This window comes from Nerophis lumbriciformis, linkage group LG14 (genome assembly GCF_033978685.3).
Source record: "Nerophis lumbriciformis linkage group LG14, RoL_Nlum_v2.1, whole genome shotgun sequence".
Lineage (NCBI taxonomy): Eukaryota > Metazoa > Chordata > Actinopteri > Syngnathiformes > Syngnathidae > Nerophis > Nerophis lumbriciformis.
Genome location: NC_084561.2, coordinates 18,285,873 through 18,304,872, shown reverse-complemented (window position 1 = coordinate 18,304,872; position 19,000 = coordinate 18,285,873). Strand labels below are relative to the sequence as shown.

The 19,000-nt window shown below is 39.6% G+C and overlaps 1 protein-coding gene across 1 annotated transcript; it reads right to left on the bottom strand.

Annotated features, from left to right (window-relative positions):
* Window positions 1-33: 33 nt before the first annotated feature.
* Window positions 34-18,830, bottom strand: mpv17l2 (MPV17 mitochondrial inner membrane protein like 2). The gene is made up of 5 exons (XM_061975947.2): window positions 18,570-18,830; window positions 11,320-11,481; window positions 8,428-8,504; window positions 1,273-1,401; window positions 34-1,188 (listed from the first exon to the last, which is right to left on the bottom strand). The coding sequence occupies exons 1-5, from the start codon at window positions 18,793-18,795 to the stop codon at window positions 1,084-1,086; spliced, it is 699 nt and encodes a 232-aa protein (XP_061831931.2). The 5' UTR covers window positions 18,796-18,830; the 3' UTR covers window positions 34-1,083.
* Between the last annotated feature and the right edge of the window lie 170 nt (window positions 18,831-19,000).

Sequence of the window (19,000 nt, the reverse complement as noted above, 5' to 3'; positions counted from 1 at the left end):
AAAGAACAAAAGTGTCGAGGCAAGTCAGCGCAGTTGTTGACGTGGTATTTTTATTTCGTTGAGAGTGAGAGTTCTCCACACTATGTGAGGGGATACAGGTACGGCATGTAGCGCCATGGTCCGTCGTCACAGAAAAAAACAGTACAGTACGTCACACAAGCGAGGCAAGGTGAGATATAGTTGAACCCAAAATCCCTCAAAACATCCCAGGACTTGAAAAAACGTAATATAACTTAAAATGTAATTAGGAACAAGATGGAATTGATAGGTAGGATAGGATAGGATTCTACCCTATTATTTAATTAAAAGTGAACATTTGAACATAAAAACCTGTTTATACTGATTATTAGAGGTGCACCAACATTGATTCGCATCTGAATCGCAATCCTTATTCATCCCGATTCCGATTTATTCATAATTTCCAAAAATCGATTAAAAAAAGAAAAACGTTTTTTTGTAAATATAAGAATCAATTTTTCGTAATTTTTCATTAGTTTGCAATAACTAGGTCTCCCGGCTGGCCTGGAAACGCCTCGGGAAAGTGGCTGGGGGGAGGGAAGTCTGAAATTCTCTGCTTAGGCTGCTGCCCCCGTGACCCGACCTCAGATAAGCGGCAGAAGATGGATGGATGAATTGGTTTGAATCGCGAATGGTGTTGAATCGACAATCGAATCGTCACTCTAGTAATGGTAACAGGGTCCTAGATTTTGGCTTGAAATGACTGTACCTTCAAAATAATGTTAAATACTATTTTCACATTACAATCATTATTAAATGTAAAAAAAACTAAATTTACTTAAGAAGCCAGTTTAGATTTACACTGTTTAAATATAACTTACAGTAACCAGCATCAAGTTTAGGAATTCTTCCATCCTAACACGTTAAGCAGTCCTGCTGTCTTTCTGCAGGCAGTGAAACAGCTCTTCTGTTTGCTTTGAATCCCTGAACAGTGTCACAAACGCATCGCACTGCCTGAATAAACAGACAAAACGACCGCCATACGATTAAAAAGCCAAAGGTGCCACCTTCAAGCTTTTTGCAGCAGGTTCCGTCATCTGGAACAAACAGTTTGTCTTTCACCAATCACCATCCACTTTTCTCCTCCAGAGGTTTGGATGGTGGCAGAGCTTCCTGCTGCACATCGGACACACTGTTGTCTGATAGCGGCTCAGAGGGCTTACTGTCATCCTGCCAACACAAGAAATATACACAGATACATCCAATAAATATCAAGCAAATGTCCCAAAAAATAATTTTTTAAAGCCAACTTACTCTGTGTTTGAGATAGGAGAGGTAGGTGTCCCACCCTAAGGTAATGGTGTTGACGTACACCACACGGTATTTGGGCGAAAGATAATAAAAGTTGATCATCTGAGCCGCGGGCCAAACGCACCAGTCAGCCTGTCACAGCAGGAGGAACACAAATGAGAATAAACAAACCTGAGATGATTACAGGCAGTGCAAACATTGTTATAGCAGCAGTATTCGGACTGAGTCGTGTGGCATTAGATGTCATAAATAGATATTATTAATGCCAAAACAATCATTTGGGTTCTCACTACTTGTTGCACTTGAGCACGATTAATATCAGACAGATAATTATCTGTCTTAGGACATCAAGCCGATAAATTTGATAACATCAAAATTAGACATGTCCGATAATGGCTTTTTTGCCGATATCCGATATTCCGATATTGTCCAACTCTTAATTACGGATTCTGATATAAAGCAATACCGATATATACAGTCGTGGAATGAACACATTATTATGCCTAATTTTGTTGTGATGCCCCACTGGATGCATTAAACAATGTAACAAGGTTTTCCAAAATAAATCAACTCAAGTTATGGAAAAAAATGCCAACATGGCACTGCCATATTTATTATTGAAGTCACAAGTTATTATTATAAAAAAAAAAAGTTTTTATAACATGCCTCAAAACAGCAGCTTGGAATTTGGGACACGCTCTCCCTGAGAGAGCATGAGGAGATTGAGGTGGGCGGGGTTTTGTAGGGGGTAGCGGGGGGTGTATATTGTAGCGTCCCGGAAGAGTTAGTGCTGCAAGGGGTTCTGGGTATTTGTTCTGTTGTGTTACGGTACAGATGTTCTCCCGAAATGTGTTTGTCATTCTTGTTTGGTGTGGGTTCACAGTGTGGCGCATCTTTGTAACAGTGTTAAAGTTGTTTATACGGCCACCCTCAGTGTGACCTGTATGGCTGTTGACCAAGTATGCCTTGCATTCACTTGTGTGTGTGAAAAGCCATAGATATAATGTGACTCGGCCGGCACGCAAAGGAAGTGCCTTTAAGGTTTATTGGCGCTCTGTACTTCTCCTTACGTCCGTGTACACAGCGGTGTTTTAAAAAGTCTTACATTTTCCTTTTTGAAACCGATACCGATAATTTCCGATAGTAGATTTTAAAGCATTTATCGGCCGATAATATCTGCAGTCCGATATTATCGGACATCCCTAATCAAAATCAAGCGCTCCTTTTTTCCTGCTTGTGTTGTAAACAGCCTGTCGTTACCTTCCCCTGAGCTCACTGTAAGCCAGTCCTTCTCAAATAGTGGGGCGTGCCCCCCTCGGGGACTATGCTTTTTTTGCCGTACAAGAATATAATGAAGCGTATGTAGCACTTGGCTTCACTGTAACCACGGCAAAAGACAAGGAAAGACCGGTGTGTTGTTTACTTTAATGTTAATAAGCTTACAATGTTACACAGAGGTAAAGTTATGACAATTTTATAGACAAATTATACTATTTATAGTCACGGTGGAGAGTGGGGGTTGCAAAATATTTTCTTCATCCTAGGTGGGGGCGTAACAGAAAATAATTGAGAAGCACTGCTGTAAGCAAACATGTCGATCAAATGGGACTTTTTCTGCAAACATTCTGAAAAAGGAAAAAATGTTTGCTTCAACACATTTAATATGTGCTAATTTTAGGGCTGCAACTAACGATTAATTTGATAATCGATTAATCTGTCGATTATTACTTCGATTAATAATCGGATACAAGAGATAAACTACATTTCTATCCTTTCCAATATTGTATTGGGAAAAAAACAGCATACTGGCACCATACTTATTTTGATTATTGTTTCTCAGCAGTTTGTACATGTTGCAGTTTATAAATAAAGGTTTATAAAAAAAATTAAAATAAAAAAACAATTGCCTCTGCGCATAGCATAGATCCAACGAATCGATGACTAAATTAATCGCCAACTATTTTTTATAATCGATTAGTTGTTGCAGCCCTAGCTAATTTTAAACTTTCATGCAGAGACGGAAATCACAACTAAGTCAACTGACCAAAACTGTATTTATTAAACAGTTATTAAGCAGTGGCACAAACATTCATGTAATTTCAAAACAGAAAGTGCAAGATTTTCAGACATTTTAAAATAAGCTATTAGTGCACTTTTGTGTATGATGTCACTAAGATGACAAATCAAAACAACACTAAATTAAAGTGCACTTTTTGTACAGAACGCCACTACAGTAGTTTAAAACAAATAAAGTGCACTTTTGTGCATGATGTCACTAAGATGACAAATCAAAACAACACTAAATTAAAGTGCACTTTTTGTAAAGAAAGCCACCACAATGTTTTAAAACAAAGTGCACTTTTGTGCATGATGTCACACAAGATATTTCAAAAACTGTCAAATAAAAATGAGCTGCATAATAGGAAATCAAATAGTGTATGTCCTTGGCTAAGTGGTAGTTTACTGCGGACATTATCTCCTGTTTTTGACAATTTTTTTCATACAGTTTTGCAACACTAACAATTGGCCCTAGTGTGTGAATGTGAGTGTGAATGTTGTCTGTCTATCTGTGTTGGCCCTGCGATGAGGTGGCGACTTGTCCAGGGTGTACCCCGCCTCCCGCCCGATTGTAGCTGAGATAGGCTCCAGCACCCTCTGCCACCACGAAAGGGATAAGCGGTAGAAAATGGATGGATAGATGATGTTGATGTGGAAATGGTAGACGCCAGGCTCAATTGGGTCAGTGCTGGTTGCTTCCGCATTTTGTTGGGTGTGGCACCGGCCGGGGATGTTGACATGCGGACTTTCAAGCACTCCTTATTCTCTACCGGGTGACTTTTCAAATTATGCTACAAATTAGTAGTGCTTCTACTTTTTGTAGCAACGCTTTTGCCGCATACTTGACATATTACGGTTGTCTGTTCAAAATTTTTCCGCTTGAAGCCAAACCACCGCCAGACGATGGACCCCTTCCTTTTTTTCTTGGGAATTGATTCTTCTTCCTCTATTTGTTACCAGATACGCACCTTCTCTCTCGTATTGCCACTCGTACCGCTTCGCTTGCACCACCTGCCACAGCTAACTTTACCCATGCCGCTACCTCTCTGCTCCGCGAGGGCGTATGATGTTGCACGCGCGACAGTATGTGACGTATGTTAGAAGGTGCACTTGTTTTATCCCTCTGTGAGAAGGAGAGACAAGAAAGAGTGAGAAGAGCCTGCAGTGTAATGCCCGCAAGTAAAAGCAACTGAGTGAGAACGCATACTCACGATATAGTCATTTTCTACATCGCACAAGCCCGCGATACATCAAGTATATTTGATATATTGCCCAGCCCTAGTCATAAGTATACACGAAAATAGACGGTTATAAAATAAATAGTTAACAACGAAGCAATGAACAGGTGAAAATACAATGTTTTAGGAACTCACGTGAAAGTTTCACCACTCATGTCTCAAAGCAAATTATCCTGTAAAACTGCCAGAGCCAAAATACTTGATTGATTGATTGAAACTTTTATTAGTAGATTGCACATTTCAGTACATATACCGTACAATTGACCACTAAATGGTAACACCCGAATACGTTTTTCAACTTGTTTAAGTCGGGGGGTCCACATAATCAGTTCATGGTAACTTGTCTTCTTCCTGCTTAATCTTGTACGTGCAATACTTTGGTTCATAAAATATTGACTTTGATTGCACAAAATCCTTGAAATTGCCCCAAACGCGCCAGTACTGAGACCGACTAGAGCTGAAGCCATGTTTACCTCTGTAAACACTGCAGTGCTTGGACGTCATGACGTCGTGTCCGCATGCGGGTCAGATCGCATTTACATTGGAAATCACATTTTTTTTGCAATGAGAAAGACCACTAAAAAAATCAAATTTGACCAAAAAATCTGAATTGGACATCCAACCCTGCAGTATGAACGTAGCCTTAGATTATTGGCTATTTTACAGTTTTCGATGCACTACAGGGCTGCACTATTCAGATTTTTTTTTGTTATTATTATCATTATCAGACTTCTCATTGCCTTGTTACGCTTTTAAACGTTCTTCACGTGAGGTCTCGGGAAAAAAGCTGACTGGGAACTTTTTTTTTTTTTAGAAATTAATAGAAAGAGGGTCTGCACAATTAGATACCTAAAGGGCGCCAACTTTCCAATTTATTTTTGCACAGTATATCCCGCCCTCTTACAGCTTCTTGTACGCAATGACGTAATTACGTACGTACATAACACATGCACGCGCATAAGCTTTAAGTGTTGTTAGCTAATAATTGCAATTTGGATAGTGAGCGTTTGCTGTCATTGAATGTATATTCTATCATAACAACAACATGACTGCAAATTGTTCGTTACTTCTCTTAGATTGCATTTGTATGTGTGCGCGCACTCCCTGCGCGTACATGTTGACGAGACCGGGTGAGTGACAACCGTACACACCAATCATTTTATTCGGGCCGGCAAAAAATGCTGTTACATAGATTTTGTAATTGTGAAAAATATAAACAATTGTCAAACAAATGTGTTCTGTTTTAACCACTAACGGTCGGTCACATAAGTTAAACGGTGGTGGTGGCATATTTTTTGCTTTGAAAAAACTTAATGTAAGGAAATTGCAAACAGCACCTTAAATACAATTTTAATCATGATCACGAGTTTGGCAATATTAACATTTAAAAATGAGATTCTGCTGCATATCAAATCAAGCACTTTCACTAAAGCGGCGGCAGAAAACAAACCTTTTACTGCAGCCTATCGCTTCGTTTCACTTCATTTCACTCGCTTCACTTCAGTGGATTCTCGGCATGCGTATAGGACCGCACTGCTGTTATTAGAGGGCAACAGGTGTGGACAATATTGGAGACGGACACATTTGTCCCACCCAAAAAGTATACAGCGATTTGATGTTGCCTCTGGGTAGGGATAGTTGCCACAACTTGTTCATGACGTCTCGCTGTTTGTTTTCTGGGATGGTCACTCGTCCATTATTTAATTGCTAACTTTGTAAGTATTCCCAATAACGTCAACACTAACTAAAATGTTTTATCATCTCATTGAATTGAATGCCGGCGCTAAAGTGACAGCACGCTGAGTTGTCAGGCACAAAGCTTGTGCTTATACATTATAGACAACTCTGACACGCCACAAGTGTAAAGACACAGCCAACCAGGGTTCCTGTTCACGCAAATCTAATTGCACATTTTTTACGCACACACAACTCTTAGATAGAGATGTCCGATAATGGCTTTTTTGCCGATATTCCGATATTGTCCAACTCTTAATTACAGATTCCGATATCAACCGATACCGATATATATACAGTCGTGGAATTAACACATTATTATGCCTAATTTTGTTGTGCTGCCCCGCTGGATGCATTAAACAATGTAACTTTACCATGAATTGATTAACGTGGAACCCGACTTAAACAAGTTGAAAAACCTATTCAGGTGTTACCATTTAGTGGTCAATTGTACGGAGTATGTACTGTACTGTGCAATCTACTAATACAAGTTTCAATCAATCAATCAAAAACAAGGTTTTCCAAAATAAGAGAACAACTTCAACTCTAATTTTGGAAAAAAGTGCCGACATGGCACTGCCATATTTATTATTGAAGTCACAAAGTGCATTATTTTTTTTTAACATACCTCAAAACAACAGCTTGGAATTTGGGACATGCTCGACCTGAGATAATCCTAATACCCATTACAACTATGGGAAATACTATACTTTGACTTTCACAAAGTGCATTATTTTTTTAAACATGCCTCAAAACAACAGCTACAAAAACAATGAAGGCACACAGCTTCAGTCCAGGGTATACTAGAGCATACTTGCCAACCGTGAGATCTCCGAATTCGGGAGATGGGGGGGGGAGGTTTGGTGGCGTCCCAGAAGAGTTAGTGCTGCAAGGGGTTCTGGGTATTTGTTCTGTTGTGTTTATGTTGTGTTACGGTGCGGATGTTCTCCCAAAATGTGTTTGTCATTCTTGTTTGGTGTGGGTTCACAGTGTGGCGCATATTTGTAACAGTGTTAAAGTTGTTTATACGGCCACCCTCAGTGTGACCTGTATGGCTGTTGATCAAGTATGCAGTGCATTCACTTATGTGTGTGCAAAAGCCGCATATATTATGTGACTGGGCCAGCACGCTGTTTGTATGGAGGAAAAGCGGACGTGACGACAGGTTGTAGAGGACGCTAAAGGCAGTGCCTTTAAGGCACACCCCCAATAATGTTGTTCGGGTGGAAATCGGGAGAATGGTTGCCCGAGGAGATTTTCGGGAGGGGCACTGAAATTCAGGAGTCTCCCTGGAAAATCGGGAGGTTGAAACAGATACCGATAATTTACGATATTACATTTTAAAGCATTTATCGGCAGGCCGATATTTACAGACATCTCTACTCTTAGACACAGATTGCATTACAAATACACGCATCTGAGTACGCACACACAAATATGATTACGCAAATTCAATTCTTTCACGGCAGAAACGTAGCAAAAAGTCATATGTAAAAAGGAAATACAGATTTTTTTTTTTTTACCCACAGACAAATCATTATACAGACAGACAACTTAAAACAGGCACACGCTGCTCTGTTTACATGCACACACATTAGTACACAAACACGTGAATTAGATTACAGACGCACGGATGGAGATATGCATTTGCAAATAATTTCCCTACATTAATACTTCTATAGGTCAGTTAATTAATGCAATCACTCATCCGATGACTGCCAGTGGCTAGAGCCAGGGGAGCAAGGACAACTCGTCTTGCATGGAATTTAGTGCATGGAAACGTGTTTGTGGTGTAGCTTGTTCAGTAAAATTGAAACAAAAAAAACAATTTAGAAATTACTGTGAATTGAGATCACAATTATTTTTACTTGTCCATGTTTTAGTAACAACATTTCCATCCATCCATCCATTTTCAACCGCTTATTCCCTTTGGGGTCGCGGGGGGCGCTGGAGCCTATCTCAACATTTTTGTTTGATTATTGTGTTTGATAATGTGGGACGCAAGACAACTGCAATCATTTTCATTTAGAAAACGGAGTGCTTATGTCTCAGATACAGGAATACACATACAAATAGACACTTCATTGATGCCTGTCCATTGTCTCCAACGCCGTCCACATACACTTACCTTATAAAATTCCCAGAATTTGTCTCTAAACTCCTCCCATCCTTGAGATAAAGAGCGTCCCTCCATGACACCCATACCTGCAATGAGCACAGTTGTAAGTCGGACGTGCGTCACCAGTGCGCTTCATCAAGACACACTTGAGATAAGTCACACACTTGAAGGTGATCGGCGGCCACAAACAAAGCATCAGTAAAATTTATCAGACACGACCTCTGAACCCTTCCTGATTCGAACACACGTCATCTTTTGTTTTACCTCACCTACAACTTCCAACGCCTCAACCTTTGACCCTGTTCACCAAAGGTCTTACGTGTGAAAATGTATGTGAGAAACGGGAGTGTCTTTCTGTGTTGGCCCTGCGATGAGTTGGCGTCTTGTCCAGGGTGTACACTGCCTTCCGCCCAAATGCAGCTGGGAGAGGCTCCAGTCTCGCAATACAGGGAGGGGCAAGTGGTAAAAAATGGATGGATGGATGGAGCAAACACCACTTTGAATTGAATTGAAGTATTTATTTCAAACCTGCACAGTACAACAACACATTTTTTTTACATTTTATGCAAGGCTTGAAAAGGGGTTGGATGAAGCAGATGCTTATAATATCCCAACCCCTCTCACTCATTCCGCATTTAACATAAACAATATAATACAAGAACAATACCATACAAACAAAAACAAGAAAAACTCCTGTACACTAACAATATAAAAGTACCACTGTTAGTATGAGACGAGACGAGACGAGACAACGCACGCACGCACGCACGCACGCACGCACGCACGCACGCACGCACGCACGCACGCACACACAGGCACACACACACACACACACAGGCCCTAACACTCTCTGACCATACACCTCTCTCCCATCGCTCTGTGCTGAGGGCATCACTCTCTTTCCTCCTCGTACTTCTTCAGTACTTCTTTTTTAAACAGTCTTTTAAATGTTAGAACACGTTTTTAACTTTGAATTAGGGCTGCAAATAACGATTATTTCAAGATTTTTTTCAATTAGACGACAAGTCCAACGATTATTGCTAATGATCTGCTGGACACGTTTTGAGTTTGACCATGAGTCTGCGAATTGATTTTAACTAATTTTTAAAACCGGTTATAGTATAGTAACAAAATAAATATAAATTACTGAGAAACTAATGGTTTTACTTTATCATGCAAAATAAATAACTACAGTGAAATATACATCAATCAACTTTAAAGTGCAAAATATCCTGTAAACATGACATTCAGTGCAAGCAAAAAGTATTTTATCCAGTACTGTTAGGGTTATTTATGTACAATGATTTACCTACAGCAGTGATTTTCAAAATGTGGTACTGGTATGCGGGATTCATCTAGTGGTACGCCACAGAATCACTTAATTCAATATTGTGTTTTATTTTCCTATACTCAATCACAGTGTTACTGTTCAAACTGAGTGTAACGTACACTCAATATTAAATATTATTGTAAAATAAAACCTCTGCCTTGTTTTTAATGAATACTTAGGCCTACTACGCTGCTGTATTTTAATGTTGGTAATTATGGTGGTACTTGGAGAGCCAAGTGTTTTCTGAGGTGGTACTTTGAGAACCACTGACCAAAAGCATTAAAAATGTAAGCATGAATATTCCTGTCAGTTTATCAATTACAATTGTATTAAGCCACTTAAAACTGCAATTATTAACCGATTAATTTGATTGGAAAAAACTAATAACTAGAGATGTCCGATAATGGCTTTTTTGCCGATCCGATATTCCGATATTGTCCAACTCTTAATTGCCGATTCCGATATCAACCGATACCGATATATACAGTCGTGGAATTAACACATTATTATGCCTAATTTTGTTGTGATGCCCCGCTGAATGCATTAAACAATGTAACAAGGTTTTCCAAAATAAATCAACTCAAGTAATGGAAAAAATGCCAACATGGCACTGCCATATTTATTATTGAAGTCAAAGTACATTATTTTTTTTAACATGCCTCAAAACAGCAGCTTGGAATTTGGGACATGCTCTCCCTGAAAGAGCATGAGGAGTTTGAGGTGGGCGGGGTTTGGGGGGGGGGGGGGGGGGGGGGGGTTAGAAGGTAGGGGTGGGGTGTATATTGTAGCGTCCCGGAAGAGTTAGTGCTGCAAGGGGTTCTGGGTATTTGTTCTGTTGTGTTGATGTTGTGTTACGGTGCGGATGTTCTCCCGAAATGTGTTTGTCATTCTTGTTTGGTGTGGGTTCACAGTGTGGCGCATATTTGTAACAGTGTTAAACTTGTTTATACCGCCACCCTCAGTGTGACCTGTATGGCTGTTGACCAAGTATGCTATGCATTCACTTGTGTGTGTGAAAAGCCGTAGGCATTATGTGACTGGGCCAGCACGCAAAGGCAGTGCCTTTAAGGTTTGTTGGCACTCTGTACTTCTCCGTACATCCATGTACACAGCTGCGTTTTAAAAAGTCTTAAATTTTACTTTTTGAAACAGATACCGATAATTTGGAAACCGATACCGATAATTTCCGATATTACATTTTAAAGCATTTATCGGCCCATAATATCGGCAGTCCGATATCATCGGACATCCCTAATTACAATTGTATTAAGCCACTTAGAACTGCAATGATTAATCGATTAATGTGATTGGAAAAAACTAATAACTAATAAAAATTGATCAAATCCGAGCTGCATGAAGAGCCCAATACTTTAAACACACAGACATAGTTTCTGCACGGCCACTGCAAAAGAGAAGTGATTAGCTAAGAGTCGACAAAAAAAAAAATCTTTGTCGATTTTTTTTGTTTGTTGACATTTTCGATTATGTCAATTCATCGTTGCAGCCCTACTTAGAATGCCGCAAAAAAGGCTGCTAAGCAACAACAAACAACAAAAATTTGATTTCCTTACCTAAAAAGTACCACAAGCCGAGTGTTGGCGATGCAATCATCTGGTCCACTAGAACCTTCTTGACCACTGTGTTCAGAGCGTGTCCCACAAACCTTCTGTCTAGCCATAGGTACCAAAAGTGCAGCACTGGACCCATGGAGCAGCCCACCGCAAACATACGACCTTTTGGGAACAAGAAAACACATTATTTCTTAAACCATAAAAAATTATAAGAACACCGCCAACAGCTGGCATATGTTACCAACAGTGGATTAAGAGAACATATTTAACAAATAAACTGCACAAACGTTGCAGTGTATGTGTTGTAGCAATGACAACTATTGTTACACAGTCACCGAGCAGCATCAACATTTTGGGAAAAGGGTCTACAATATTTGATGTACGGCTCTTATTTATTCAAGTTGACAACGCATCCAGCATTAAACTGGGACATGGCGGCTGTTAAAAATTAGCGTATATTTGAGGCTTGCATTTATTTCGATTTAGTTCTGAAGTTTCCTGTCGTAGACAGCGGCACTTTATAAGAATTATTGAGTCCTGTAAACGATTTATTGGGTAGCATTTATTTCCTTTGATAGTAGCAATGAATCAACTATTCACAGATAAGGTAACTCATTTATAGTTTTATAGTCAATGGTAGACAGTGATGCAAATGATTGCGCTAACTGTGTAGTAGGGATGTAACGATAAACAGTATTAATGATAACCGCAGTAATAGTATAACCGTTTTAAATAAAATTAAAGCTGCAAGCAGCGATGGACGGGACCGACTTTGAGGGCTCATAAAATCCAAACCGGAGCAGTAATTAAAACTTTCATCAACTTTTAATCAGAAGGGTTCAATCTCTCTCCTGTGCTAATTTGAAGCCGACACGACAAACGCGCTCAGAGGAGATAATGTTTGAAAAAAGGTGACTGTTTCTACTCAACTTTTGTTTTGAAGGGGGAATTGCAAACTTCCTGTTGATTTTCGCTGGGGGTTGTCAGTGAATAAAATCTAGGTCTAAGTGAAACCTACATAAAGGTTTTTGTTTTATGTCTCTACGACATTCCTACTGGGAGTTACAGGCAGTTTTGTCTGTGTTTTCTTCCTAGGGGGCACTAGAGCGCAATTTTGAATTTTGGGGTTTGGTTTTTTTGATTAGATCGCAATTTTCGCCAGTCCTGATGTGTGTGTCCAATTTGGTGAGTTTTGAAGCATGTTAAGGGGGTCAAAAACGCTCAGAGGCGGCGGTATAATAATAAATAATAATAATAATAATAATAATAATAAAATGCTAGAAATTCAATAGGGTCCGCTGTCCCAAAGGGACATTCGGTCCCTAATTATCAAAAAACCATGATAACAGCACGTTGATAGACTCACGGACTGACTGGCGCTAGCTTAATTGCTAACATGAAAACAAGAGTCATTAACGTCTTCCCCATTAAGAATCAACTTACCCTAATCTAAACGTACACTAAGACATTACAGTCTGAGCAACTATTCAGTTGTGCACAGTGAACTTACAAGTTGTGCTCTCTTAGAAAAGAGTGATTGATTTAAACTCAGAGGAATACAAGACAAAGGTGTTTTTATGGTGCATTTAAGGACCACTTCAACAGAGTAGGACACCACATTGCCCGGAAGACTTAATAAAGAATAATAATAGATTTTCTTTGCTATGCACTTTTTATTTAAACAAATCCTAAATTGTTACAGTAAAAACTAAAACAATAAAGGCTTAGCTATTAAAACAGATAAAATACTAAGACTAAAACACTATCAGTGAAGCATAAGAAACACAAAACATGCAGACTACATTAAGGGGTTTTCTAACAGTGTCTATTTTAGTTTTTTTTTAAATGTGCTCAAAATATTTTAGTGTGTGTTTAAGTATTTTTAGAGCACAATAAAGAATACTGCGGTAATAATGAGGAGCTGTTGTGTGGTTGAATTACATCTTGTGCAATAAAGACAAAACAAACAAAGAAGTTGTATGAGCCTACATCCCTGGGATTATTACAATACACTGACACAAAACATCCGGATTCCCATCATGCATTGCTTCAAAACTACGGCACGTTGTAATATCCAAAATTTCCAGCCGGACAAACAATATTGGGGGCGTGCCTTAAAGTGGTGTTTTTCAACCTTTTTTGAGCAAAGGCACATTTTTTGCGTTGAAAAAATCCGGAGGCACACCACCAGCAGAAATCATTAAAAACGACAGTAAAAAGTCACAATTGTTGTATACGACTTTAAACCATAACCAAGCATGCATCACTATAGCTCTTGTCTCAAAGTCGGTGTACTGTCACGACCTGTCACATAACGCCAGGACTTATTTTGCTGTTTTCCTATGTGTAGTGTTATAGTTCTTGTCTTGCGCTCCTATTTTGGTGTCTTTTTCTCTTTTTTTTGGTATTTTCCTGTAGCAGTTTCATGTCTTCCTTTGATCGACATTTCCCGCATGTACGGTACTTTGTTTTAGCAATCAAGACTATTTCAGTTGTTTTTATCCTTCTTTGAGGGGAAACTGTTGATTGTCATGTCATGTTCGGATGTACATTGTGGATGTGCTCCACAGTAAGTCTTTGCTGTCGTCCAGCATTTTGTTTTTCTTTACTTTGTAGCCAGTTCAGTTTTAGTTTCGTTCTGCGTAGCCTTCCCTAAGCTTCAATGCCTTTTCTTAGGGGCCTTTTCTTTTGTGTATTTTTGGTTTAAGCATTAGACACCTTTTTACCTGCACACTGCCTCCCGCTGTTTCCGACATCTACAAAACAATTAGCTACCAGCTGCCACCTACTGATATGGAAGAGTATTACATGGTTACTCTTCCGAGCTCTAGACAGCACAGACACATAATTTGAAGACTAGAATTACTGGTTTGCAAAAAATATTTTTAAACCAAATAGGTGAAATTAGATCATCTCCCACGACACACCAGACTGTATTTCACGGCACACTAGTGTACCGCGGCACAGTGGTTGAAAAACACTGCCTTAAAGGCACTGCCTTTAGCGTCCTCTCACCTGAAAAGGAGACTAATATATATGTCTCCGTTATCCATAGGTTTATCTATAACCCATAACACGGTGGCCGAATGGATATACCGTATTTTTCGGACTATAAGTCAAGGTTTTTTTCATAGTTTGGCCGGGGGTGCGACGTATACTCCGGAGCGACTTATGTGTGAAATTATTAACATATTACCGTAAAATATCAAATAATATTATTTATCTCATTCGCGTGAGCGACGAAGGAAATGTCCGCTATCGTCACACACACGTCAGCAATCATCACTCACACGTCAACCAATAAGAATTCGGCGGGGGCGGGTCATGGCAGAAGTGCATTGTGGGTTTTGGAATGCTAAATGCTATATGCTATACGCTACTGCCGGAGCTATTAAAATAGACCCCAGCAACATTGGCGGTAACTTATAAAAACTGAGAAGGGCTGAACTAAAATGGCACCGAAAAGGAAATCATATACTGCAGATTACAAGCTGGAAGTAGTGAAATATGCACCAGAAAACGGCGATCGAGCAGCAGAAAGAATGGACGCTAGCAGCGCATACCAGGAGCGACACCGAGGAGGAAGATTTCATCGGATTTAGCGATCGGGAGAGACAGATTGTTTGGTAAACGTTTAGCATGTTCTATATGTTATAGTTATTTGAATGACTCTTACCATAATATGTTACGTTAACATTCCAGGCACGTTCTCAGTTGGTTATTTATGCCTCATATAACGTACACTTATTCAGCTTGTTGTTCACTATTCTTTATTTATTTTAAATTGCCTTTCTAATGTCTATTCTTGGTGTTGGATTTTATCAAATAAATTTCCCCCAAAAATGCGACTTACATACCTGCCAACTTTTGAAATCAGAAAAACCTAGTAGCCAGGGTCCAGGGGCCACAGGCCCCGGTAGGTCCAGGACAAAGTCCTGGTGGGGGGTTCAGGCTTCACCCCCCGACGCAAAATGATTATTAGCATTCAGGCAGGTTAAAATGTTGCTAAAACCATCACTTTTCTATCAGTCACAGTGACTTTTCAAAACAAAAATATTACAGCAAAAATCATATGGGTTGATTGACATGTTTATTCTGTAAGCTAACTTCAATAGTTTGAAATTATTTTGACAGTTAATGCCAGTTATCCTGTCAACCTTTCACAAGACTTCAATTTGTTAATTGAAAGTATAAACAGTATAAACACTTTTTACAGTAAACAAATGGTAAAACAGTACTAAACAATTCCATTAAAAAAAAATTGGTGTCATTATTAACTTTCTGTCCAAGCTTGTATAATCTACTGCCTTGTTCAATTGTATAAAATATTCTGTGCCTAAAATTCACATTTCTATCACAATTATCATACTGTAAACATGGTAAGCTAACTTCATTAAAATTAATAGTCCTGTCAATAGCATGGAATTACAATTCAAATGTAGTTTTTTTGTAAGCCTTTCAAAAGAATTCAAAATATGAAAAATTAATGAAAATTAATTTAAGCCATCAGACACTTGAAAAGTGGCACATCACATCTCTAATGTAATCATTTTAACTTTTCAACAGAAATAGCACTGCAAAAATATTAAGGACATACTTCTGTATTTTGGTAGTTATGCTGTCAACATTTAACAAGATTTCTTCAACTTGGACTTGAAAGCATAAATAGTATAAACACTTTTAACAGTATAACAGTACTAAACAATTCCAATAGATAACATTGGTGTCATTACCTTTTTGTGGCTAAAATCCGAAAAACGTTGAAAGTTTTCCACTTGTATCGCTAGCAACGGCATTAGACTTGTGTTCTTTTGTCCCAACGTGGTCTTTTACATCGCTAATTCCTCCGTGTCCGATCGAAAAATCTTGTCTGCACAAGGTGCAATTCGCGTAGTTTTCACCCTTTTTGGAACGGATAATTATTCCCGGATAGGCTTTTGAATATTCTTCACGGAATGACTGCAGTTTTCTTTTCGGTTTAAGACTCGTTTGCGATTTTTCTCCGGCTGATTCCATGATCGTTCGCTCGTTTGGAAACAATGGCAACAGGTGCCTCGTGCTTGGCAGCGGTGCTATAAATAGCCTCGCGCATTTAAAAAAAAAAAAAATTTTTAATTAATGAAAAACCGTATTTTTTATCACTGCAACCGTAACCCGGAATAGGTTGATGAAAACCGTACTAATTACGGGAAAACCGGAGTTGTTGGCAGGTATGGACTTATACTCCAGTGCGACGTATATATGTTTTTTTCTTCTTTATTATGCATTTTCGGCCGGTGCGACGTATACTCCGGAGCGACTTATAGTCCGAAAAATACGGTAGTCACTCATGAACGGTCAGAGAAGCACAAGGCTGGTCACAGCCCAGTATTATGGGCCACCTTGCAAGCAACATTCCGTTCTCATTTGCGGATGTTTTCAGCAAATCTGTGAAGGATATGTTCCCGGATTCAGATATCGCTCGCCGGTACTCAAATGGCAGAACAAAAGCTACTCAAATAGTGAAAGGTAAGTGTTATTGTTTTTTTTAAGTAAGCAGCAAGTACAGTACAGATAGTAGAACAACTGTGTTTTCATTACTGTACTATATATCAGTGACGTGCAGTCACTAGAGGCAGGTGAGGCCCCGCCTCACCTGCCATCATGGAAAGAAAAAAAATGTAAAAAGAAAAAAAATTAATTAAATTGTTATATGTATCCAGTGATTATACTATAAAGTTATTTTCCATTTAACTTCACCAGTTTTAGATTATTTTTATTGAAAATCGCTGAATTTTCACATTTGCCGTTCAAATACTGAGAAGAGATGGTGCGGTGATCAGCAGCCAGTTGAGGCACGTCACTCAGTTGTGCCTCAACATGGATTGCGGACTCGGCTAACTGCTGGCCTGCTGTGCAGTGAGACCGTATTGCTATATGAATTATATTATACATTTCCATAGTTTAGTTAGCTGAGGTATATAATGTACAGTGTATTTTGTCAACAACTGTATGTGTGTAACGTATTTCTTGTGCTGAGCAATCATAAAACTGCTGCGAAGACGCACTGTGTGAGGCTCGCAGTAATCCCGCCTCCTGGTGCCGGTTAATGCACCCCCGCCGCAGAATGCACCCCCCGACGGGAGCGCCACTCCAACCAAAGCCCACACCCAAACCCTCCACGTGCAAGACCGAATCCACCCAAAAAAAGTCACTTAACAAGAAGCCAAAAAGTGCAAAAACAACAATGGTCGCGCCGGGGGAGCCGTGAACGACTGCAGAGACACAACATTAGGTACACCTGCAGACTGCAGCACGGATTTCATATTTCATTCATTCACAACTCCTCCAACACGAACACCACTGTTCCCGCACTTATAAGTAAAGGCAAGACCATAATAACGTTGTTTTTAATTAAATGTGCTTTTTTTGTGTGCTACAGTTTGTAAGTGTAAAGTTAAGTTAAAGTACCAATGATTGTCACACACACACTAGGTGTGGTGAAATTTGTCCTCTGCATTTGACCCATCCCCTTGATCACCCCCTGGGAGGTGAGGGGAGCAGTGGGCAGCAGCGGCGCCACGCCCGGGAATAATTTTTGGTGATTTAACCCCCAATTTCAACCCTTGATGCTGAGCCAAGCAGGGAAGAATGCTGGTATGAGCTTTTAAACATAACCTGTTAACTGCTGCCAATCAAATGATGAATAAGATACTCTTTAGGGTTCATATGTTTGTAAATCTGACTGTGATGAAGTCAGTGCCTCACCAGCCATCAACCTCACCGCACATCACTGATATATATATATATATATATATATATATATATATATATATATATATATATATTATTTTTTAGTCTGTCCTTTGCCTCTATTTCTTTGTGGTGTACAGCCCTTTGTTTTTCAACTGTGCTTGTTTTTAAAGGGCTTTATAAATAAAGTTGGTATGGTATGGTATATTAAGTGGTACAAAATGGATGGATGGATGGATATATATATATGAGAAATACTTTAATTTCAGTGAATTCTAGCTATAAATATACTCCTCCCCCTTAACCCCGCCCCCTCAATCTCGAATTCGGAGGTCTCAAGGTTGGCAAGTATTGCCGTACGAACCCTGAGTTTGGTGCTACGCTCCTGGCTACAGACCAGACAACCGCTGGGACTCACAACGTTACCACTTTGTGACAGGACTACACTTAGAATGGGGTTACGTGTATTTGTTAAAAATGCAATAAACATTGTCAGGGGCTCCTTCTAGTTCGCTCACCTGTCCTATTCCAGTCTCGGACTTTGGCCGGGTTTTTATACCTCTCCCGGCTCTGTTGCAGGAAGTCCCCCAGCGCCAGCATGCCTCCTCCGCTCAAAGTGTTGGTGAGAAGGAGATACCGACCCTGGAACAGCCGCCGCCACGAGAACCGAATACGGACTACAAACTCCTTTCCCGCCTGGGGAAGCATGTCGAAGTTGTTAATATGGAACCTTTTCAATGACATGTGACGCAATGTTGCTGAAGGAAGTCGCAACAAACAGAGGAAAGCAACCAAGAGAATTTACCACCGTCCAAGACGGCAACTAAATGTCAGTGCGCCTCCTGCTGGCGTGGAGGAATACGGGGTTTCACAACGGATGCATAGCAAAGTAGTATACTGAGACATTCAACACTATTAAACACTTTATTTAGTCATTTAACCTTCTTTA